This window comes from Oenanthe melanoleuca, chromosome 7, assembly GCF_029582105.1.
Source record: "Oenanthe melanoleuca isolate GR-GAL-2019-014 chromosome 7, OMel1.0, whole genome shotgun sequence".
NCBI lineage: Eukaryota > Metazoa > Chordata > Aves > Passeriformes > Muscicapidae > Oenanthe > Oenanthe melanoleuca.
Genome location: NC_079341.1, coordinates 26,857,710 through 26,881,442, shown reverse-complemented (window position 1 = coordinate 26,881,442; position 23,733 = coordinate 26,857,710). Strand labels below are relative to the sequence as shown.

At 41.5% G+C, this 23,733-nt stretch overlaps 1 protein-coding gene across 1 annotated transcript in view; it reads left to right on the top strand.

The window, feature by feature from the left end:
• Window positions 1-23,733, top strand: part of ADCY5 (adenylate cyclase 5) — a 199,921-nt gene that overhangs the window by 159,627 nt on the left and 16,561 nt on the right. The window contains exons 9-12 of the mRNA XM_056496843.1: window positions 9,842-9,864; window positions 14,083-14,227; window positions 15,853-15,950; window positions 18,618-18,705. Of these exons, the coding sequence (XP_056352818.1) occupies window positions 9,842-9,864; window positions 14,083-14,227; window positions 15,853-15,950; window positions 18,618-18,705 (354 nt within the window). The remainder of the gene's footprint in view (window positions 1-9,841; window positions 9,865-14,082; window positions 14,228-15,852; window positions 15,951-18,617; window positions 18,706-23,733) is intronic.

Genomic DNA, 23,733 nt, shown 5'->3' with positions numbered 1-23,733 from the left:
CTACACAAGTCCATGTGGTGGTAATCTAAAATGTTCTGAAAAACGGGAGTCACTTTCCTATTCCTGCCCTGGCTAACTGAGGCATGAGTCAGGTGGGGCTGAAACTGTGTCATCCAGCCCAGCAGCACCTGCACTTTCCTTGTGCACTAGTCTTCTCTCCAGACCACCACAAATCCTTCTTTTTCCCTTCCCATTGCCTTTCCCAGGGCCTTTCTTGCCCTGCAGAGCCTCCAGGGAGGCAGCAGCCCAGAGACATCAATGCTGCACGCTGCTGATGCTGACCTGCATTAGCTGGAGGAGCCACTGCCCTGAGCAGGCTGGAGAATGTGCAGAGGAAGGTCAGGTGCAAATGCCCTGGAGGGCAGGAGTCCTGCTCTGAGCTGGCAGCCCTGCTGGAGCCCTGCTCCTGGTCCTGGGGGCACAGAGCAGCTCAAGGGCTGCCCCAGGCAGGCAGGGGAACCTGCACAGCATCAACTCAGTGCCTGAACACAGAGCAGGAACAGAGCCTGCCACAGCCTGGCAGAACAGCAGAGCTGCTTTATGTTTGTCTTGCTTTTTACAGATTGTTTCCTAAACAAAAGCAATCAGTCCAGGACCAGCAAATGCATCTCTCTGGAAATGGAGACTTTTGTGCTGCTCATTCCCCCAAGTCTCCACAAACCAGCCTTGTCTTCCCCACTGTCTCTCTAGTCCAGTTTGTAATTGCAAAAGGGTCAAAAATAAGTGGACTTAAAAGCATTTGAGAGTACAGGTATATTTATAGCTGTAACAATATTTATACACCACTGAGAAATACTTTGCTTTTCCCAGTATATATTTCAGAGGGCTTTTATAAATATTGATGAGTTTTAGACTTCTGGAAATAATACTCATGTCTCAGTTTTCATCAGCAAAACAAAATTGCTATTAAAGAAAAACCAATTTGGGGATTGTAGTTGACTGTAAACTGAAAGATGTTTGTTGTAAACAGCAATAAAAAGGCAAATGTTGATAGTTTCCAAAATTACGGGGCTGTTCTAGATCACAAATTATTCTCTTGCATCTTTTACTCTGCTCAACATTATTAAGTTTGTATTCAGTAAAGCACATCCAGTTTGGGATTACAATAATTTATTTAGGAGAATGTGGAAGAGTTAGAGATAATCTAGCAGACAAAATTGCAAATTAGTAGTTTCAACAGTGTGTCCTCTGAAAGTGTTGAAATGTTGTATTTGCTCTAACCTAGAAGGGAGAAGACTGATTAGAAATAAAAGTCTTCAAATACAGGAATGTTTATAAGGGCAAAACATAATGATAAATCATTCTCTATGACTGTAAAGGGCAGGTTTAAATATAATCATCCTAATTTGCTGAAAAGAAGGTATAAGTTAAAAAAAAACTTAAAGCAAGGAACAGACTGTATAAGAAGCTTGTGAAATCCCTGATTTTCCTGAACAAATTGTAATAATTTTGTTCAGGGCTTTTCAGTCTGGAGTGCCATCTCAAAATCCTTTGCAATAAGGTCAAAAAGATTCTATTAGGAGAATGTATAGGGAATAAATAGTATACGAATAATATGAGATAGATGTAAAGATTTTAGAAAGTTTCCAGTCTAGGCTGCATAGAGCTTTGTGCCATCAATCTCCCTGATTTGTATAGGAGCCAGCTGTACCCCCAACATTGCTGACAGTTACTTGTCTAGCCCTTGTTTAAAGACCTGAAAGGATGGAAATCCCACAGGCTTGCTGGGCATTCTCTTCAACAGATTTACGATTTTTCTTGATGTTTTTTACTTTACATGTCCTCCCTTCAGTTTGAAACCACGGTGCTGCATGAGCTATTCACAGCAGATAGAAGGCAGTTTAATTTTCTCTCCCTTACAATTATCTTTGTGGTTGAAGACTATTACCATGTCTCTGCACAGCCCTGATTCTCTCAGGAAGTTTGTTCCCTAGGTGGTGTTTTCCAGCCTGTTGGTTGTTCTTGCTCCCACTGAGCACTTGGTAAGAGAGAGCACCCTCACTGGACCCAGCACTCATCCTCAGGTTTTATTAATCAGGGAATCATAGAATGGCCTGGGTTGAAAGGGACATTAAAAATTATCCTGTTCCAACCCCCATGCTGTAGACAGGGACACCTTTTCTAGACATTCTTCCCAGAGTTCCATCCAACCTGGCCTTAAACAATTCCAGGCAAGAAGCATCCACAACCTTCCATGTTAGACATTACATCAGAAAATGACAAAATGTCTTCAATTCCCTGGCAGATTAATTGTGTCAGGGGTTCTAATCATCTGTGGGAAGTCCTGCTGTTGGATCTTAAGGCTGCCATTCAGCCATCATACTTGTTTCACACTGGCTGGTATGACAGCTTAGCTTGTTTCACTGGTACATGCTCTGGGGAAGGTTTGCTTCAGAAACAGGTACCACTGAGTTGTTACAATCAAATATGAGCAGAGTGGATAACGGGGTTACTGAGTGCCATAGATGCTTGGCAGATTTCCTTTCATTTTCTACCTGGAAAGCTCTAATATTAGGAAGTTTAGGAACAGAAAGAGGAAGTCCTAAAGATTGCAATGGTGGTTTCAGTCTGACCATGCCTCTGTAATGAGTCTGAGTACAGCTAATGAACCATTTAATTTGCAGTGAAATTGTGAAGTTTATGTTAGTTATACAGTGAAAAACTGAGATTATATATGTGTAGGAAACATTACTGCATGCAGATATTAAAGATGTGAGACAAGATTATAAAAATGGATCCTGGATATGGCTGGCATGATAAAGAACAAGCTCATTCAGGTAGGCACTGCCTGATTCCTTGTGCTGCTGCTCAGAGCTCTGCACATCCTTCTACATGGTATTTGATTGCTTGGTGTTTGTTTGCTAATGAAACAACACTTATCTACAAGCAGGGTCATTCAATGATAAAATAATTCTTTGTCATGTTCCCCCTGTACTAAATCAAAAAGGATCTTTGCATTTTGCATTGTAAATGCAGCTCATTTCCTCTCTTTATGTCTCCACGTTGCCCTTACAATAGATCTTGTTACTTGGAAATCAAAATTGGGGAATAGGCGCCTCAGAGGAACAGATGCCATAGCTGGTTCTGAGCCAATTCTACCTCTTAAATATCAGAAACAACTAAAATTGAAAATAAAAGCTCCTTAGACAAGTTTTCCTCAGTCAGCTCTGTCAAAGAGAATTGAATTTGAGTCCATGAATTAGGCACCAAGGGTTCACCCTCCTTCTAAAGGTTTCATTTAACTGCAGGTCATCATTATCCTCTTTTCCAGCAACCATCTGCTAAATTTGGTAATTGCAACACTGACATCAGAAAAGATGGACAGGGCCCCCCAATGGAGAAGAATTTGACCCACTATTTTTCGCTGCTATTGCAGTAATCTAACTCATAATCAAGCAGGGAGAAACTCTCAAAATCCTTTCTGCTGTAATCTCCACATATTGCTATAGATCTGGGAGGAAATTGTTAGCCTAGTCTGGATTTTATAGGGCCAATTTGGTTTTGATAGCTCTCAAACAGCAAGGAGAGGAATCCCATCCAGCAGTTATGCTGTGCCATTCCTTTGGTGCTCACCTGGAAAAAGGGTTTGCCTGATTCACATGATCCATGGGATCTCATATAAATGAGTAGGAGTACAATGTACATTGCTCAAATTGCCAGAGGCTTTACACTGTTTTGTATCCTCATCTGCTAGCCTAACTTTTATTCTAGTTCATCAGGACTTGCAATCATCCTTGATTACTTCTTTAAAAGAGGGATAAGGATCCCTCTTTTAAAGCACTAATCAATGCAACAGCAGATCTGCAGCTGCTATTGAGAAACCTAGAGAGAGTATGATATTTGCTTGGAAACCTTGCACTGATAATTTTTTCACCATTCAGTACCCTTTTCTAGAATAAATTTTACTCATATGGGAAAGGTCATCTGGATTGAGACAGTTCTAAAATGTATCAGACTGGTTTTGAGTGGGACTAAATTTAGCCTGCAGAAATAAAGATACAATTCCCTTTTATTCACAGAAACATTTCCCCCGATGTTCATGGAAGCGTGCACAGGTGGATTTGTGGCACTTAGCAGAATGATTTCCAAAGCTTCCTCAAGCAGACAGTAAGCCTTAATGTCAAGAGGCTGCAGGCCAGCAGGTTTGGGTCTGGGTTTCAGGGAGGGTGAGCAGCTCTGGCCAGCCCCAGTGGGCAATTTCAATTAGGGCTGGTTAGGCTTGGATCCAGTCTGTCTGCAGCTCATTAGAGAGCTAACAGGGGTTTCTGGAGAAGTTTGTTGTGTTTATCATCATTTGGAGTGTAGACACGGAAGGGCAGAGATTATGGAGCCAGGAACTGATTCAGAGCATTACCAGGACTGCTTATTTTTATGTCTGCTTTGCAAGTTCTAAAAACTGTTCACAAATGAGGCACAGGATCAGAAATTTCACTTGAAAATGTGACCTTTGGACTGGAGAAATTTGGATTCAGAGTTCACAGAAAACTGGAAAGTGTGAGCAACCTGCACTTTTCAGAGGTGTGAGTTCAGAGCTAGAAGTTAATTAAAAGTAAGTTGGAGAAAGGCTATTTCAACCAAAGTAACCTTTTATGATGTATAGATTTGAATCTGATGGCCCAGATAAATTCATGGCATTGGCCAGGTCTGGTCTGCCAGCTGAGGACTGTCTACAGAATCATTTTGAGTTGAAGAAAGTAGAGGGTTTTGCCATCTGTGACCAGTGCCACTGAATGAAAGTCGATTTATCAAGTGGGGTGGGCTGCAGAAAAGGAGCACTTCAGCTTTCCTTTTCAGACCTCATTAGTCTGTGTTCCAGCTACAGCAGACACACTCATCATTTAATCTGTTTCATAAACTGCTTTTCTGCCAGTCTGTTGTTCTGCACTTAGATGCTTGTTAAATATCCTTCCTATCAGGCTTTATTCATTCTGGACTCTGGAAACAGAAATTATGTTATTTTTGGCTTGAGCGCTTTGAAGTCCTTCAGTTTTACTTCTACATTTACACCTGACAGCATCTATCTTCATAGCCTTGTCTTTTTGACCACAGGGACAAAGCTGAAGGTACAACAGTGCTGAAAATAGATGTGAATAATTAGTTTTGTGGTAGAGCCAAAACAGGTTTGCTTTTAACAACATCCACTCTCAGCCTGTCACTCTCCCTTTCTGTTTTCCATGGTCACTGTCTCTGGGAAGCACCTCTGCAAGTTTGCCTTAATTCTTACAAAGTTCATTTGTCCCTAAGTCCAAAGTTATTTCGATTTCTGCTTTAACATCACGTAAATTCTATTTTGACTTTGTTCTGGGCATGAAAACAGGGCAAGAAAAATTAGGTTCTTTGTCATTTTTGCTCTTAAGTTCTTTGCTGAAGTTGAGAACGAAGTTTTTAAGGGTGGAATTCATGCTTCCCACACACATTGCTATTAAGAAGGTCATGAAGCTCATAAGCCCTTCTACTGTCTTATTTTTGGAGTTAAATGAAAAGTTAAGAGCATATAAAATCTATTCCACTTTTCTTTGCATATTTACGATATGTTAATGATTGCAGACAATGTTCTCAAAGTTAGAATTATTATTTCTAATCGTTCTTGATTTGAAGTGTTATGGTATAGCAGTTAGCTTGTCATGTCTTTGACAAACACTTTATCATTCTATTTAAAGAATCAGTTTTAATCTTCAAAGAAAAGGGCTTAGTTAATTTAGAAGTCAAGCAGAGAGATGGCAGTCATATGAGCTTTTAGCACAATAGATATTCATACAGTATCCCCCATAAAGTAGTAAGCCTTAGGGACCATAGGGACAGATGCAGTAATATAACATTCCCTCTTTTCTTCCTCCTGCACATCTACTCCCACTGAGGATGTCAGTGCAGATCCTGAGTCACCTGACCTGCCATAAAAAATAAGGCTCTTTTTAATAATCTCCTGTAGAAAAGACAAAGAAGCACAAAAGACAACTCCTTCAAGGGATTTGATTCAGCTGAGTTTGGATTAATGTTCCTGAAGCCAAAGAGAGGACTGTCTTAGTCTCAGAGCAATTATTAAATGCTATTACCTTTGCTTTTGCAATCTGATGGCAGAGTAATACAGCTTCCTGGGGGAATGAGAAAAACACCAGTGTCAGGGATATTTAAAATGAGAATGAATGAAATTTGCATGAGGTCCTATGTGCAGCAGTCCATCAGTACTGTGATGAGACCTATCTCATGCCTTATGGTCCCTTCTAGAGGAAAGGAATTCTGGCCTGAACAAGAGCTACTTTATCATCATAATTATGGAGCTATTCTTGAACTTCTGTGAACTCCTATCTGTCTGATTCTTGTAGCCATCATCCCTTCTGCCATTTTCATCCCAGCTGACAATTCCCAGCCTTTTCTTCATAGCCCCCTAGAAAACCATTGGCATTGTTTTAGCCTGCTGGATACCAATCCATAAGCAGTCAAGAGGGGATTTATACTCTTAACTCCAGGAATTGGTTGTTTCTCTTCCTATCCCTTTACACCCAATATCCTAAATGACAGGCACCTCATTTTTATGAGCCTTTTTCTTTCTCAGGGGCTCAGATTTCTGTATATGTTTGTGCAGCAGTACCCAAACAGGCTGAGCCCAGCCCCAGCCCAGATGTCCAACCTTCAGTGGGACACACAGACAGATGACATGAGGGGTGCTGGACACTGCCTTTAGCCCCTTGTATTTCCTACTTGAGTTTGGAAGTTTGACTACCAGATTGTGAGTAGGAATGAAGAAAATCCCATGAAGACCCTATTCCTGCAGGGCTGGTTGTGTGTTTATCCTGTGTGTAACACACACCATTGCAATTGATGGGAGCAGCCTCACTCTGAGCCAAGGGCTTTAACTGGAGCAAAACACCTGACTCCTGAAGATACTAAACTCTTTGCCAGCTGTGGAGAAGAAAAAAAGATCAATATGTTATTAGTGCTCAAGCCTTGTGCAAGAGGAAGGAAATCATTGGAAGTGCAGATTTTTCAATGAACCCACGAAACTGGAGGAGGTGAAAGCACATTAACCAAAACCCAGGGGGAAATTTCCTTCCCAACCCAGGCCAGGGTGGGCAGCAGGACCCTGAGTGTGCAATCACCTCCTCCCCCTGAAAGGCTTCTTGGTGAGTGATTGAAACATGGATGGTTAATGGAGAGGGAGGAAAATCTCTGGTCACAGCCAGATCCTTGAGGTATATTTCCTCTATATCCTGGCAAAGTTTTCCAGTGCAAATAAGAAAGATATCCTGTAATAAATGACCGGTTTTTAAGAAGCTGTGTTTAAGGATTTTTTTTCCTAAAATAATCCCACAAACTTTTCTCCATAACAATTCTATTTTTGGCAATTCTGCTTGAAGAGTCTTTAGTGTGAAAAAATGCGAATGTTTGAAGTGAATACTTTAATTTGCTTAACTTAAAGAGGTTCCTACAACATTTAATTTTAAGCTGATTCTCTCTAATTAAAGTTCAAGTCACTCTTAAATATTTAGTCTCGTTAAGTGAAGATCCAGGAAAGAAAATCTGATAGTCTTTTCCTTTTCTGCTTTACCTGAAATATGTATTTTTTTGGTCTTTAGTTTTGAAACACCAATTTAATTTGGGTTACCAGCAAGAATAATTTCCAGAATTTCAAGCACAAATTAGTATCATAAATTGAAAAGCTACTTCAATGGATTCTCTATTATTTTAGAAACTTTCCTTATAATAGTTTTGCTGAGGGAGAGAAGCAGGCAAAATCAAACTCCATGTGCATTAAGTGTTAAACAATATAAATAGCCGGTTAAATATTATTCCACACTTGAAATATTGGGGGATTTTCTTGAGGATGTGCTTGCTGAGATGTTTTAGTAACTTGACCTGGTTGGCCTGTGTCCTCAAACTTGAGCATCTCAAAGGCAGGAGAGTAGATCTGTGTTTAGTTTGAGGAATTCAGTGGAGTGGATGGTTGCATAGCTGGTTATGAAAATCTGACCATTTTAGGGGACTCTCCCACTGCAGTCAGTATCCAGTTCCCAACTGGCTAAGCTTGAAAATGTGACCTTGATATCTATCTAATAAGCAAGTACTGGCTGTTTTCTGTGCTGGCTGTTTTCTCATTGCTTCCCTCTGCTTTTTCCTTGGCTGGTAGCTATTCATGTTCAGTTGATTTTCTTTTTTTATTTTTTTTTCAGCCTAACTGACTATGACACCAGACAAATTAGTGAGCATTTTGTCTCCATGATTAATCAGTGAGCTTTCATTTTTGGCAATGCATTGTAGGATTACTTAGAGGATAAATAAATAAATCAATCAGATATTTCTGACAACTGTAAAATAATTAGGCAAAAGAAGAAGGAGAAACCACACAACAAAAAGTTGAATGATCACTCTTTAATGTGAAATCAGAAAGTCCTTTTTTGCTTTTCTTTTGGCTTGGATAACTGGACTTGCTAACTTAGAATCAACATTACTATTTCCTTCTTCCCACTGAGTCTGCTGGTGGTTGTGACATGGGACTGAGAGGCTTCCTTGATCTGAATTTCCAATGGGTTAAGTTGAAGTGGCAGCTTCTGTTTAGAAGTGTGGTTTTAGTCTGAAACAGAGTATGTTAAAATGGAAATTGCTCTCTCAGTGAATCACAGTCCTGGCTGCTGACCTGAGTGACAGACCTCACTTTTTGCCTCTGGCAAAGCTGGTGCTGTTCAGGGACACTGTGTTGGCTTTCCTGCTGCCATGTGCCCACATTGCTAACTCACTGCAAGGGCAAAATCTGTTCTCCTTTAGGATCTGGTCAGTGTTATTGTTTCTGGTGGTGTTGGAGGCTGTGGGAAGACTTTTGCCAAAAGATGTTTGATTTTCAGTCAGGATGGATGGATCTCAGTGCTCACCCCAGAATGGCTGCTGCTGCAGGTCCAGCAGCTGGAAAATCCTCATGTGCCCTGAGCAGTTTTGGCCTGAGGTCTCTGGGAGAAAAACAAAAGCAATTCTTCATATCTCCCTGCTACACTTGTTTTATGTTTTGGAACACAGAGTACAAACTCTATGCCTAAGTATTTGACCCTACTTGTCAAATATACAACTTTTCTTGACTACAGTTAAATTTAAGCCTAGATGTCAGAGGGCACATTTTGTTTCAGCCCATGCAAAATGACATTTTTGATGCAATTTGGTCTGTTAGGTATGTTAATGCTAAAGGTATAAACTTGTGCCTCCATGTAAAATTTTGTCTAAGGCCTTCTAGCCATTAAAACTATGGATGATTCATAAATACACTTGATCAATTCAGGTGGTCCTGAAATAATTGTGAATATTTGGGCTACTGCAAATATTATAAATAATTCCTGAAATTTTATTCAAGAGAGCATGTTCTGTGTGTGCATGTGATGAGGGGAAGAGCAGGGAGACCCCTGGGAGAGACGAAAACCAAAATGCATCATTGCTCTTAGCTGAGCCCTGACATAAAGAGATGCAGCCTTGTTGAATACAGAGGTTGATTTCTGCTGTTGTTCTGAGTTTTGTTCCAAGTGCAATACATCCTCAGTTATAATATCAGTACAATTTGCATTGTATCATCTCTAATGGTGACTGCTAAAAAGGAGACACCTGAAATAAAGTGTGCCAGCACTCAGCTGAAACATTTCCTTTATCTGCACTTCCATGAATTTATATCTGAAGGAATGTGTTTTTCCACAGCTGCTCTGCCTGCCTGCTGGCAGGGCTGCACATCATATTGTTGTGGGTGGGACAGGCTGTCCATCCACACCTAACAAATGAGAAGTGCCCTGTGAGATGTTGTTTCTGGGATGCTTTGTGTTCTCAAGGTCAGCCTGTTTGCTCACCCTTGTGCTCTTTTCCTTTCTTGCAGGGTTTCGAGGACCCCAAGGACAAGTAAGCAAATTTACTTCTGTCATACACTGTTATGTTTACACATTTGGGATCTTTTTTCTTTTATTAAAAAAGGACAAAAATTGATGCCCGCAAGCCAAAAATAATGTTTGGACTCTCCAGAGGCTTGTCCTGGAGGGACAGCCAGCTGAGGGCACAGGACTGACTGATGTGCATTCAGAACAGCCACTGCCCTCAAAACATTCATTTGTTTGATGGTTATAACTTGCTTTTATAATTAAAATGCTTTTGCTGCACTTCCCCTTGCCCCAGATAATCTTCACTCTTTGCAAATAACCCAAGACAAAATCTTCCTCTAAAGTATATATAAGTGTTGGACATCTCAAAAAGAAAGATTTATGCATGTATTGAAATACCTGTATAGTTTTTATTTGTATATATTTGTATTACTCATTATTGCATATTACTTACTTCTACATTTGAGATAAACTCATATCAGAAATGATAGCTTGTTGGTAAAAGTAAATTCAGAGCTTCATGCTCTAACAAATATATAACTAAATTTTAGCAGCATTTTCATTTTTTTCCTGTAGAACTTTAGAGAAATTGTTAAAATAACAGTATAATGAGAGTGGTATTTTGAAAAATTGCTTTGGAGGAAAAAAATCTAAAAACATTCACTTTTTAACTTCTACAGCTGGACATAACAAAATAATTTCCTAATTTTGAAGGTGTTTAGAATAATTTCACATTCAGTCCTGCTGAATGGCATTAATTATAAGCTTGCTTAGAGTGAGTTAGGCAACAGTAGAGGAATCTGATACCTAAAATATGTTCCTGTTGCTCCTTATCATGTTTCTCAGGCTTCTGGTCAGGGCTGAGTGGGTTTCTGTGAGCTGGGACAGGTAAATGCTTCTGTGGGCTCTCAGTATCCAGCTGTGGGAAAATTCACATTATGATGGCTGAGCACTGAGAACAGCTGCCTAAAAGGAAAAAGAAAGTGATAATTTTGAACATGGCAATGTTAAGAGACAGTCTCTCCTTCCCTTACCCTTCCCTGCAAACTGGATTTTTGTAACATTTAGATCTGTGCACCCTGGGATGTTCCACTGGTCCCACTGCTTCCTGTTTACCTTTTCCTCTTTTATCCATGGATGCTGGGAACTCAGCTGATGTTAGATATGCTTTAGGCAGAAAAGAGCTAACAGATTACAACAAAATAATTCATAGGAATACAGAAATTTTCAATATTCCTCATTAAATATTATTTTTCTTCATAGTTTCTGCAAGAAAACACAAAAATCAGCTGCCTCATACCATAATATGTGTTCTCCATCCTATAGTTTGAAAGGTTCCTTGTGCTGTGACAGCCACTAGCTGAGCTGGCTCACTCAGCATGGTTCCAGTTTATAATACAGATTTCAGGATTTGTGCATTTCTGTTCAGTACCTACTACTTGCCTCTGATTCTCCTTATCCAGAAATCTCTTTAACTCAAGGACAAAGATTTGGCAAAAATAAATCTCTAGCAGAGTGTGTTCATGGTGAGAATGGTTAAAATTAGGTACCTAAACCATGTCAAGTACTAAGGCAGTTCCTTCACTGGCAGAAATACTGAGGGTCAGTACTGCAAAGCAAAGGAAGAAGTGGGCACCACACATCCCTAAAAACAGGACCTGAGTGCAGGTTCAGTTACTGAATCTAAGCATGAAGCATTTTAAATTATGGCATACATGTAGTTTTGGCAGTGGTCACACTCTGCATTGGCAGAAAGTAATTAAATCAGCAGCACATTTTTGGACCACTCTGAAGCCAACATCTCTGGGTTAATTGCTGGTATTCACATTTGCAAGCAGAGTAAAAAAGTTGCTACAAGCTCTGTTTATGCTGTTCCTGTCCCTTGACACAATTTTCTGTTGGCTGCATTTGAAGAAATATCAGCACTGCTTTTAGGATGTGTTTTTGGAAGTTTCATGGCAGCCTGAAATCCTCATTTCCTCCCTGTCCCGCCCCCCCCAGCCACACCATCAATATATCAAAAGGCATTTTGACATATGAATTTAATTAGTCTATGGCAGTACCTCAGCTCTGACTTAGAGGCACTGCCTCCAGGGCACTCCTTAGCACAGGGAACTTTTGTAAGCCAATTTAAAATTCCATTATGCAAATGTACCCAAACTTGCTGTAGTGTAATTTAGCTTGGGCACAACGGGGTGTGAAAGTCACCTGAGCAGTAAAACAACCTATTACAAAATAGGCAGCTGAGGCAGAGACCAAGCAGGCAGGTTCTTGCATCTTCCTGAGTGATGTTTTCAGACTGGAACTTGAGCTGTGGCTGTGCTGTGCTGAGCTGACTCCTTTGCTCTGGAAAACACATCCCGTCTCCCGTGCGTGGTTCAGAATGGTGAAATGGGAATGACCCAAGTGTGTACATAACTCACAGGATCTTGGAAGGCATTCTGTAAATACAAAGCCTAATGATTTCCTTGCTCATTTTTATGAGCCCAGAAGACATTGCAAGGACTGAATGAAAATAAGCATTATCCCCTCGAATGTTCAAGCAGATGTACTTCCTCTGAGGAAGTAAATTTACCTTGCAGGGAAAAAAACCCTTTTATTTTCAAAGCTGATGATAAGAATTTCTAGGAACTAAATATCTTCTAGAGCCCAAAAATAAAAAACCTCTTTCCCCTAACTACTCTGAAATACTAAGGTTGGCTAAAATAGAGATTAGACCTTGAGACAAATGAGGCCTATAATTGCTATAAGGCCACTGAATAGATGCCACTGTGTGTTGTCATGACCCAGCTGAGGTGGAGACACATTAAACTCACTGGCTGGGGCAAGGAGTGGTGGAATGGAAACAAGCAGATAGACCTGATCTATTTTCCTCTTGCCAAGAGGTACACAGATGAGTTGAGGTACAGAGGGCTTCTTAAAATCTGATCCAGTTTTGCAGAAAGCTTTGAAAGAGCCTTCCTTTTGGAAAGAGACCTTTAACTTTTAACACAGAGTCACATTCTGGTTTGTAAGCTGCTTTCCAGCACAGCCTTACCTGTGGGAGCCTGCTGGCTGCAGCACAGAGTGCATTGTGTGCTCTGGTGCAGTACAAATGAAACCAGGGAAATAAAGCAGAGCAGCTTTTCATCATGCTTGTCAGACTCCAGGATTTTTCCTCCAGAGTGCCTAAACTGAGGGTCACACAACATGAGCCCTAAGTTGCTGTGCCACATGGGGTTTGCACACAGAAATAGTTATCTGCTGAATATACTCCAGTGCAAGGGAGGGGCATTTTTCAGTGGATAACTATTGGCAAACCCTGGGGATAACCTAGGCAATCATGCAAGCAAAGCAGAAAAACAGCACTTCAGGATTAGCTTTTAATTTCTGCCTATAGCTCATTTGAGGGCAGGCCATTAAAGTGACAGCATCAAGTCATTAAAATACTGTTAGATTTTAAAAATAGCTAGAATCTGGTGAGGTGCTTCAGGTTTCCTGATCCTCAGTGCAAAATGCCTCAGGACGATTAAGTTTACAGTGTTATTTCTTCTCAACAATTTTTGAAAATCAGCTTTCTTTTTCTGAAGCTATAGTAGAGATTCAGAAAAACAAAAGATTATAATCTTTTTCCACATATTTAGAAAGCAGAATTTAATTTGTATTTTTTCTTCTGTTGCCTTTTTCTTTTGTAACCTTTCCTTAAATAAATATCTTGTAAACAGATTTTTCTTTCTGTTTTGTGCTTTATACTCATAAGTAACTGTGTGAAGAGGAGTCAGGCCCACATTTGTTCTGTAAACAATTTTTTTCTAAAAAAAGGGAGAATTGTTGAAGTTTGGAAATTTTCATAATAATATTTACAGAAATTGGTATCAGAAAGCAAGAAATATAACTGGATGCATAAATCATTTTTTCAGTGTAGGCACTAACATCTACAAGAGCACAGGAGTGGAGGGAAGAGTAAGTCAGAGGGGAAGGAAGGAGCCTACCCAGTGGTTTTAGAGAATGAGGGATGGAAATAAGATCCAAGTGCAAGGAAAAAGACGTATTATAGAAAAAGGGCAAATAAACAGAAGCCTTTAATAATGTCTCAGGACTGGCAGTGAGCTCTAGAGCTGATTCCCCCCCTCTCTGCTCCCAGCTGAAGCTGTCGAAAGCAAAACACCATTAACCTCCAGTTCATTACACACTGCAGTGATAACACAGGGTGCAGAGGCAGAAATTATCTCGTGCTCTTATGCTCCCTTTCCATGACATCCAGGAGCACCCAGGAGAGTATGAACCCAGAGGATGAAGTGGATGAGTTCCTGGGCCGGGCCATCGACGCCAGAAGCATCGACCGGTTACGCTCCGAGCACGTGCGCAAATTCCTCCTGACCTTCAGGGAGCCTGACCTGGAGAAAAAGGTAAAGGGGTCCAAAAACCAGTGTGCCAGGCAGGCTTGTTAGGAGGTCTAATGCTCCTGCAGAAGGTCAGGCTTTTATATCTAGGGTTTAAGCTACGGTTTGGGTGCTGCAGGTGGGGTTGTGATCTTAAGAAATCCATGCTTCTTCATGGAAACCTTAATATAATTTGTCCTAAAAAAGTCACTGTCATCTGGAGGGAGCACTGGCCAGGAAAGCAAAGCCATTTCTACCAGACACACATGAATATGCAGTGATAAGCAGTAAAAGGAATCCAGAATAAACCAGATTGTTTCTCTGCCTTTGAGACTCCAAACCAAGATTGCAGTCACTCCTTATCCCCTTCAAATCACTGCAGAAACCCACTCCTGCCTACCTAAGCTCTGCAACACTTCTGGAGGGACTTTCCCCTGCCTTTTGTCTCCCCCAAATATCCCCAGGGATTATTAGGGTTCATTGGGATGCAATCTCTACTCTGGATATTTTTGGGAGCCCATTTTAAGCAAGAAATAGCTCTCTGGCCCACAAATGTGAGAAAGGGGAGTAACAGACCTAAAGCTCATAAGCAGTTGATTCCTTCCTGCTTAGGTTTCAGACATTGCTGTGAGGCAAAGATCATTTCCCTGACTATATAGTAGAGACTATCAGATACCATCAGCTCTAGATGGCTGCAAAGTTAAATTTCAAAGTCTAATTTCTAATTTCTAAGTTTAGAGGTACCTGTATGACATTATTAAAGACATTAAGATTATTAAAGAAATGGTGGGTTTAAGTGCACAAAGAAAGTAGTCCTTTTTTCTTTTATTTTTTTTATTCAAGCACAAATCCTTAGGATGCTTGAGTGGTCTTTGGGTTAAACTCATTATTCAGTGGAAAAAACTTCTTAATAAATTTGCAGTAATTATTGTATAATTTTATTTAGAAACAGTCTTTCCTTGACAAGAATGACTACCTATTACAAAAGCAGAGCTTTTCAGGATTTACAGCTGTTCAATGAATCAGTGTGGGACTGGATAAAAACTTGAGCATGTAATTTCCCCCCACTCCTCCTCTTCAGTTTTGTAGCTGAAAATTGCCAGAGAAATTGACTGTTCACCTGTTCAGAGCACCTTTTGTTTTGTGGTTCAAACATTGAGAGGGTCTGTGCTGAGAACTGAGCTTCAAGCTAAATAAAGCATCCTTGGGAGTGGGATGCAGCTCCCACATGGGCAATACCCTGACAGGCAGCTGGAAGGAGTGACTGTGTGAAAACCACAGCATCAGAATGAGTCAAGTCATCTGCACCACGTGCAAGGTTTTCTCATTTGTCCCTCTTGGAGGAAACTTCCCATGGAAGAAGTTTAGGCCTGATGACAGTGACCTAGAATTGGTCCCAGTTAATCCATTTCTGTTCCTCTCATGCAAGGGGGAGTTGGTGAATCCTCTCTTCTCCCAGGTCCTGAGTTTCTTCCCTGGCCTTTGGACCTGTTCAAGCCCTTACAGGTTGCCTGGGGGAGAAGGGGAGTTGGGAATGTTGTTTCCTACCAGCACTGCTTTCCAAGGACCTAGACAAAAGCCATGAAAGAAGCTTTTGTGGAGAGAAGGCAGCCAGACACACTTCCCACTAATATAACTCTGTTTTTTTGCAGTACTCCAAGCAGGTGGATGACAGGTTTGGAGCCTATGTGGCTTGTGCCTCCCTAGTCTTCCTCTTCATCTGCTTTGTTCAAATCATAATTGTGCCACAGTGAGTACCCTTTCATCCCTTTGATCCCATCTGCTCCCCCCCTCTATTCCAGCCTACTTTTCTTTGTTTTTTTCTTGAAAATTCAGAACACCAAGGGGAAGAGAAAAATCCTTAAATAATTCATGCTCAAGTCATGCATGGTGCTTATTGTTTTCACCCATTTCTAGTGAAGATTAAAACCTCCTCACTGGCATGTGAGGATTTCTGTTTTCCTGATGTGATTTCTCTTGTAACGTACCTCTATCTTAGGAAATTCAGTTAGGAAATATCCCTGAGTAGGGAGGATTGCCTGCCAAGGCACAGCACACACTCCCAGCACAAGGCTGGGCTGTCCTCTTACCTAAGCACAGTGGGACAGGGAGGTGAAAACCCATCACAGCCTCATTGCTCAGAGCACTGAGGTCTCAGGGGCTGCTTAGTAAATAAGGCATAGTCTCTCATATTTTTACTCTTCTGGACCCAGAGCAGTTGGGCAAGAAGAGAAGTAGAGAGGGGTTGAGCTGCACATGCCTGAGCTTGTGGCTCTCTCCAGGTTTAAGGGTTGCAGTCATTTCTTTTCCCAGGCAAGAATGTCATAAACTCCTCAGGGCTGTGGGGCACAGTGCTCTTGGCCCACTGCAGTGGTCTGCAGCTTTGGCTGCAAGACACAGCACAACCCACCAAACCTTTTCCAGCAGTGAGATCTGCAGAAATGGAACTTCTTCTCAAAGAGTTCTTTAAAAGCCACTTAAAATTACAGCATGTGGGTATTTCTTATGCTCTGGTTTGGTAGCAATAATACACCATTCACTGAGCAATGCTGTGTTGGAAATAAATTTGGAGTTAGTCATTTTTAAACTGACGAACAAGATCACAGAAGCTCTGAAAATGCTCCAAATTTATCTTCCTTACAAGAAGACAAAAAATTGTCCCTAAAGAGAGCTCCAGCACTATTTTATGCCATTACAACTGTTTTCTATGTCTGTTCCCACCACAGATCTTTTTGGAGTCGAGATTGGTTTGTAGTGTTCAGATATTTGGTTACACAGAAATAACACATAGTCTGATGTTTGTCATTCACTCTCCCAGGCAGGAGTGCTCACAGAAGGATTGAATCAGCAAAATAACATCAGGACAAATGCACTGTGTAAACAGACAGGTCTGCTTTGGGAAACTGCAAGTGAAGCTGAAAGAGGCTCAAAATCGTTAATTGCATCCAGAAATGTTCTCTGAGAGTAACTAATTTAACAAGGGCTTACACTTTGGATTTCTGGATATTGCTGTCATAACTTCACACCAGCAGAGCCCCTCTACCAGGCTTGTGTTGCTCATCAAACTCCCTAAGCAGCCACTACACTGTCTCCATAAAACCCAGTTTAACATTTAAATGACAACTTGACAATTTCTGACGTGTGGCAACCATATGGCTGCCTCCTTTGTATTATGCAGGATCCAATCCCTCATGGCAGTGTGGTGTAAATGTTGTGCTGCTCAGTCTCCTTCCATGATGCCCAATAAAGAGGGTGGTTGTTTATTTGGGGTGTTTTCTGCAAGTTCTGAAGTGTCCTTAGTCAGCCTGGCCTGTCTGAAAAGTGATTTGTCCCAAGAGAAAATTAAAGTCTATATTTTAACTGCAGGTAATGCCCCCTCACCTTTTGCTTTGTTTTTCTTTCTATTTCAATTGCTTAGCTTTGGTCTTTTATTGAAGGTAGCAGTTAAACACCAAGTGAAACCACAGGTGCATATGTGTCACCATCAGAGCTTCATCAAAGACACACTGTGGAATCTGGGTTTGAAACCAGGCAGAATGTCAGTGTCAATTTATTATGAAAAGAAGAGTAGCTTTAAGGAATTTCAAAAAAGGCTCAAACAGAGAATTTGCAAGTACAATTATCTTAGTAGTCATGAGAGAACACAGAGACCAGCTGGCTTTGGTGTTGTTGTCCTTAATGTCACATTGTACGAATACTTCCTTTAGATTATGAACGAGGCTGACTCCTGGGAGGGGCCAATCCTGTCACACTGAGACCAATCACCAGGAAATTGGTGTTGAATATCTTTGTGAGGAAAACAGATGAAAATTCACAGTACAAAGTTGGCCCTGGAATCCTCTTTGTACTTCAAAGCTGGGAGGAGCAGGAACCTCTCAAGCTGGCCCAGATAAGGCTGTTATCCCTGACTGTCCTTGTGCTGAGGTTGCTCACATCCCATGCACCAGGCAGAGCACAGAGAGTGGTGCTGCACAGACATTCCCTGTGCAAGACAGGAAGCCATTCCCACTGAGATTATTCCCACCCAGCTGCACTTCAGCACTCAGCCTGCCTTCCTTCCCAGGGGTGCCCTGCCCACAGCCAGCTGGGGGCTGACCTGCCACAACAAGTTGTTCTGTCACCTCCTCTAGTGCACGAAATGTTTTTCAGTCCCACCTCTATCCCCCAGCAGGAAGGTGATTGCTGTAAAAGATGCAGCATTCTCTGTTCTGCAGCCTGTCTGAACAATTCTAAATAGGCCAGAGTATCTGTTGGTATTCAAGGCACCTCGTGTCTCCTACTGCTATCCTAATTGGAAAGCCTCTGCACTGTGCCATAGCTTGCTCAAATGTGTTCTGGAGAGCAGACCTGTAGCTATTCTATATGATGTGCATTTAAAAAACAAAACCAAACCAACCAAACCTCTCCTTGATTTCAGCTCTACATTTATGCTGGGTTTTTACCTGACCTGTTTCCTGATCCTGACCACAGTGGTGTTTGTTTCAGTCATTTACTCCTGTGTAAAGGTGAGTACTGTGGTTTCTTTGTAGTCCTCTGCCTAAGATAACCAGATCAGCAATCTGCTCCTTCAGCTAACAGAGTGTGTTTTGTTAGCCATCCTTTCCACACTATGTGATAAGGGTTACAGAAAAAGCCTTTGATAAGGCAGAATGAACTGCAAACAGATGTTAGGGTTGGCATCTCTGAGCTCAGCAAGAAGTAATCACTCTGTGGATCTGCATGTCTATTAAGTCCCCTGCAGACACTCTCATATTGATATAAGAAGAGCACATTTTCCAATGTGGGACCAAACCCTGACCATTCATTTCCTCCCTGTAAACTTCCTGCAGAGCTGCCTGTGTACTGGCCCCTGCTGCATGTGTGTGTTTGGGTAGGCAGATAATCAGAAGCATAATATCATCAAGGAAAAATGTCCTGGAGGGAAGTAAAAGCCATAAACATATAGAATTTTATCAGCCCTTCTCAGATGAGTGTACAGAGCTTCCAACATTTGCTGGGCCCTTTCTTGTGGCTGGCTTTGATCAGAAAAGAAATACATTGTGTGAAGCTCAAAAACATATTAATTCTTCTTGTCAGCCTGTGGTAAATTGGCAGTGAGCACTGTGGGAAGGGTGCTGTGCTCATCTATTTCACTCAAAGGTGCTCCTATTAAAAGCATTGATGTGTTTCAGTTTTAGGGATCCTTCTAGTCTAGAAGTGTCTGCACATGGAACACACTCAGATTCAGGTTCCTCAGTCCAAGCTCAGCTTTGTTCCTCAGTGCCTGGAATAAAACAGCTCAGTATCATTATGTTTCCTGCAGAAAAAATAGTGGGATAATGGATAATGTCAGGCAGATGACTTGTCTCACTTTAATTATCTCCTCTGTGCCATTTTCAACAGTTGAATGTGGGTGCTCTTGACAGACTTGCACCTTACATGTCTTTTTGATTTTTTTAGAGCTAGATTTGGAAATTAAACTTTGCCTTCTCATATAATAAGAGCTGCAGACTGTTCCAAATGAAAGAAGTTTTAACTTCCATTTGAACTTAACCCACAGGGTTTCCTTTGGCCTTATGAGAACATTAAAGGGAGCCTAGTTTGTAAGTGTAGCATCCTATTGGTCTTGCTTGTTTACCAGTGTAAAGGTTTAGGGCAAATTTAGGGAGAAAAACTCTGCTTCTACAGTGAGAAGTAGAGTCAGAAATAACACTGCTGATGGGAAGGCTTGGGTGCCTTGAGCTGGGGAATGGTACCCACGGCTGCCTGGCTGTACTTGGAGTGTCCATTGCACCTGAGGATGCCACTAAAAGTCATCCATTTGTAAACAGGTATCAGATTTAATGTGATTAGCAGTTAATTTACCACCAGTGGGACAAGGTTTTGGTCACAGCCACAGAGAACTTGGGAATTCAGTGCAGAGCTGTGCTGCCTCCTCACACTGCAGATCTCTGCCAGACAAGCAGGGCCAGCCCAGCTCACTGGATCTGCTGGGATGGGAGCTGGGCAGCCTGGAGCTCTGGACAGCCCAGCTGCCTGACTTGCAACCAGCCAGATTCCAAGGCTCAGAGCTGTTTGTCACCCTCTGGCATTTACAGGCCACTGCCACATTCTGACAGCAGCACTCCATTCTTCTGTCATCATTCAGATCCTCTGGCTTTGGCTTGGGCTTTTTGGTTAAAATTATTACTGGTCTTAATTACTGATTAATTTAAAAGGCACACAGGATTTTCAGTCCCTGGGATGGTAGGCAGATTTCATTCTTGCTTTCTTTGCCTTCATCTTCCAAATTCCTGTAGAAGAGGTCTGTTCAGTGGTGCCTGGCTTTGCCTCAGTGCACGGAGGATGCACAAGACATCAGAGGGAATTCAGAATAACATCAGAACTTAATGGGATTTTCTGAAGCCCTGACATTTCCAGCAGTGAGTTTTCATCCCCACAACATGCTCATGTATGTATGCTCCAGTGTGGTTTCTGTGCAGAGATTGAAAATATTGGGCCTTCTAGCTCCAGTTCCTTTTTGATTACCCCTTCTTAGTGCTCCAAATTAGCCTCTGCTGACAGCACCTGATTATGAGATGCTTGTTTAGGGAACAAATACTTCTAGCTTGTCAGCTCCTAATAGCTGCAGCCCACTTCTGTCATCCAGGATCTTGGTGTTTCAAGTCTTTGATTTTTAAGCAATGGGTTTACCCAGCCCTTGGATAAGGGATGTTACTTTATTTCTGTACTCCACATTGCTCCAGGAAACACTTCTACACACCTGCAGAAGGAAGGCAGTTTTGCAGATCCTTCAGATGAAATCCCTGAAGGCAGCAATGTCAGCGTTGTTTGCTTTGTTTCACTCTCAGATGTGGGAAAGGAGAGCATGTGTTTTAAATACCAGTGGTTCATTCCACACAAAGTTGGAAAGCAGGTGTCCACCCCAGGACATTAGCATGAGCATAACTTTTGCCTGTTTGCTTTGCTGTTACATGATAAGTGTCTCTTTTTTCTTCCTCTTTCCAGCTTTCATGTGAGATTTTCCCTCCCTGTTTTGGCCTCTCCATCTCTGGCTTTGACAATGGCCAGCAGGCTCTTTCTGAACAGCTTGATCATGTTTTATTTTCTTTTGCTGTCATTATTATCTTCCACTATAAAATTCTCCACGGACTAGAAGCTGATCCTGGAACTGCCAGCACAGCCAGCTTGGCTTTCCAAGTTTCTTCAGCTGTAATAAACAAGAGAGTTCCAGCTCTTTGCTTTGATGCTCCATGAAGACTTGGCCACTGTGAGGTGGTGTCCCTTCCCAGCAGAGTCTGAGGTCATGGGAACCAGGGTCCCTTCTCAAATACTCTGCTGACAGACATCTGTTTTGCTACTAACTTACCAAGTTTGTGTTCTGTTCTTAAAATCCTTTAATTTCTGGTATCTACACTGCTGTGTGGAATTCAACTTCTTGCATGGCTCTGGGAGCACATAGGAGAGAAATTTCAAGTTATCCTTTATGAGAAAATAAGCTTTGCTGTAGCTCTACATAGGTGTTGCTTGCCTATCACTTTCTTTGCCTCCAAAAGCTGGTCTAGATGCTCCTAAAGCATTTGGGTTTTTTGTCTCAGCCAGGAAAAATAAAATCCTCTGAAAACTGTACTTTTTAATAGACTAATAATCACTGTGAAATAAGTTACATAAATGGACTTTGAGCATCAAGTTGCCTGGAGATGTTGTCTTTTACTCCAGCATCTTAATGTACTTCAGAATGACTCAAAGGCTCTTATTACAAATTGAAAAATAAGACCTTAAAGACCTCATCTTACAACATAACAGCAATTATCTAAGCAGTTTTCCATACCCACACTAGATGTTAAGAAGACTAAAAGAAGAAATACTTCTCTTCTGTCCTAGATCAGCTGTTGTTCCAAAGAATGGGTTTTATTTGGAGTAATCTTGTCATGCAAATGGCTGGAGGTTATGAATTTTTTTTCAGTGTAACATACTACTTGTTGGATCACTTTTTAAACTTGTACTTTCACCTGCACAGCAGTGCCCTTTCTTCACCTGCACTTAATGCATTTCAATTCAGAGTGAACTGGAATCAACTGGGCAATCCAATTTTCTTTCTTCCCATTGTGGTTATTTTTCTTTACATGGGGATTTCAAGAGTGCTAGTGAGTGACCTCATGCTTTTGTGGCTGCCCAAACATAGATCTCAGCTGCCCAGATGGATCACATCCTTTCTCTCAGTCCCTTCTCAATAGTGCAGATGCACCTGGGAGCTGATATTTCATCAGATTTGTTCTTCACTTGACTTGAGTGTCACTTTGGGCACTGCAAACCAATGGACCAACCAGCAGGGCTGCTTGGATTTTCACTGTACTGCAATGTCCTGATATTCTGCTTCTTTTATGAGGAGAGGTCTTATTTTTGTTTTTGTGAAAATGGGAGGGAAAGTCATCTTCTTTTCTTTTTTTGTACTTTTGTGCTATATCTCTGACTTGTGGATGTTTTTGTGGAGGAAGCACTGCAAGGATGGAGCTGAATTGTCAGACCTGAGATGGGGTCCCCATATATATCTATCATAGAAGTCCTACAAGCTGCAGGTGTTCCTGGCCTCCACCTGCCTCTGTGAAATGGAGAGAGTGATTTATGTGACAGGGCCCCCATGAGTGTTCATGAGGCTGAGGTTCCTCAGATGCATGGCATGACTGTGTTGTTGCACTCTCAACTGCAGCCCTGACCTCCTGTGGGTTTTGGCATTTCTTTCTTCTTCAGGACTTTTTCCAGCTGTACTTGTTTACTGACCTAAAATTTTTCCTAGTTTGCAAAGTAATGAGAACCAAGATTAATACAAAGAAAACATGTTTTCATTAGAATTTTAGTGTCTTCCACTTGATCGCTTTGCTTGATATCTCAGGCTTGGTTCAAAGTCAGGCTTTTTTGGGATTGTTGGCAGCAGGGCCTTGAGCCAAGATCCACAACAAAAAACTCCAAAGTTTTATTTAGGTGCCTGATTTCCCACAGATTACAGATGGAGGTTAGATCCCTGAATACCTTTGTGGAGCTTGGCCTTGAGGCCTAAACAAAGAAGTGGTAGGAAAACTTGTCCTTCTTTAATCTAGTGAGAAAACTGTCTAAATGCAGCACAGATCCTCCTTCTCCATCCAAATCCTATGGGGGCTAGAGCAGAGGAAAGCTCCACTGGATTTTCCATATCCCTGTTCTAATAGGGATCTGCTAGCTGACATCTCTGTGGAAGCAGCTGGACATGGTAGGGCAGAGAGATATTTTGGTTCTTGGCTTATCAACAAAGGTAAGGATTTCTATGTCATCAGGGTTTATTTCTGAGAGAAAGGTGTTTTCCTTTGTTTTATAGTGGCTGCCACTGAGCCTGAAGGATTGCATAAACTTTCAGTGTATTTTAATTAATTTTCATTCAGTGCAAATAAACTACAACCCCTCTTTCCCCTTTATCAGTCCCCCACAGAGCCTTGTCCTCTCACCTGGAGCATGTGCAGGTAGCAGGTGAAATCAGCTCTTTCAAAACTCTTGCCACAACCTCTGCCTGGCTCTGTAAA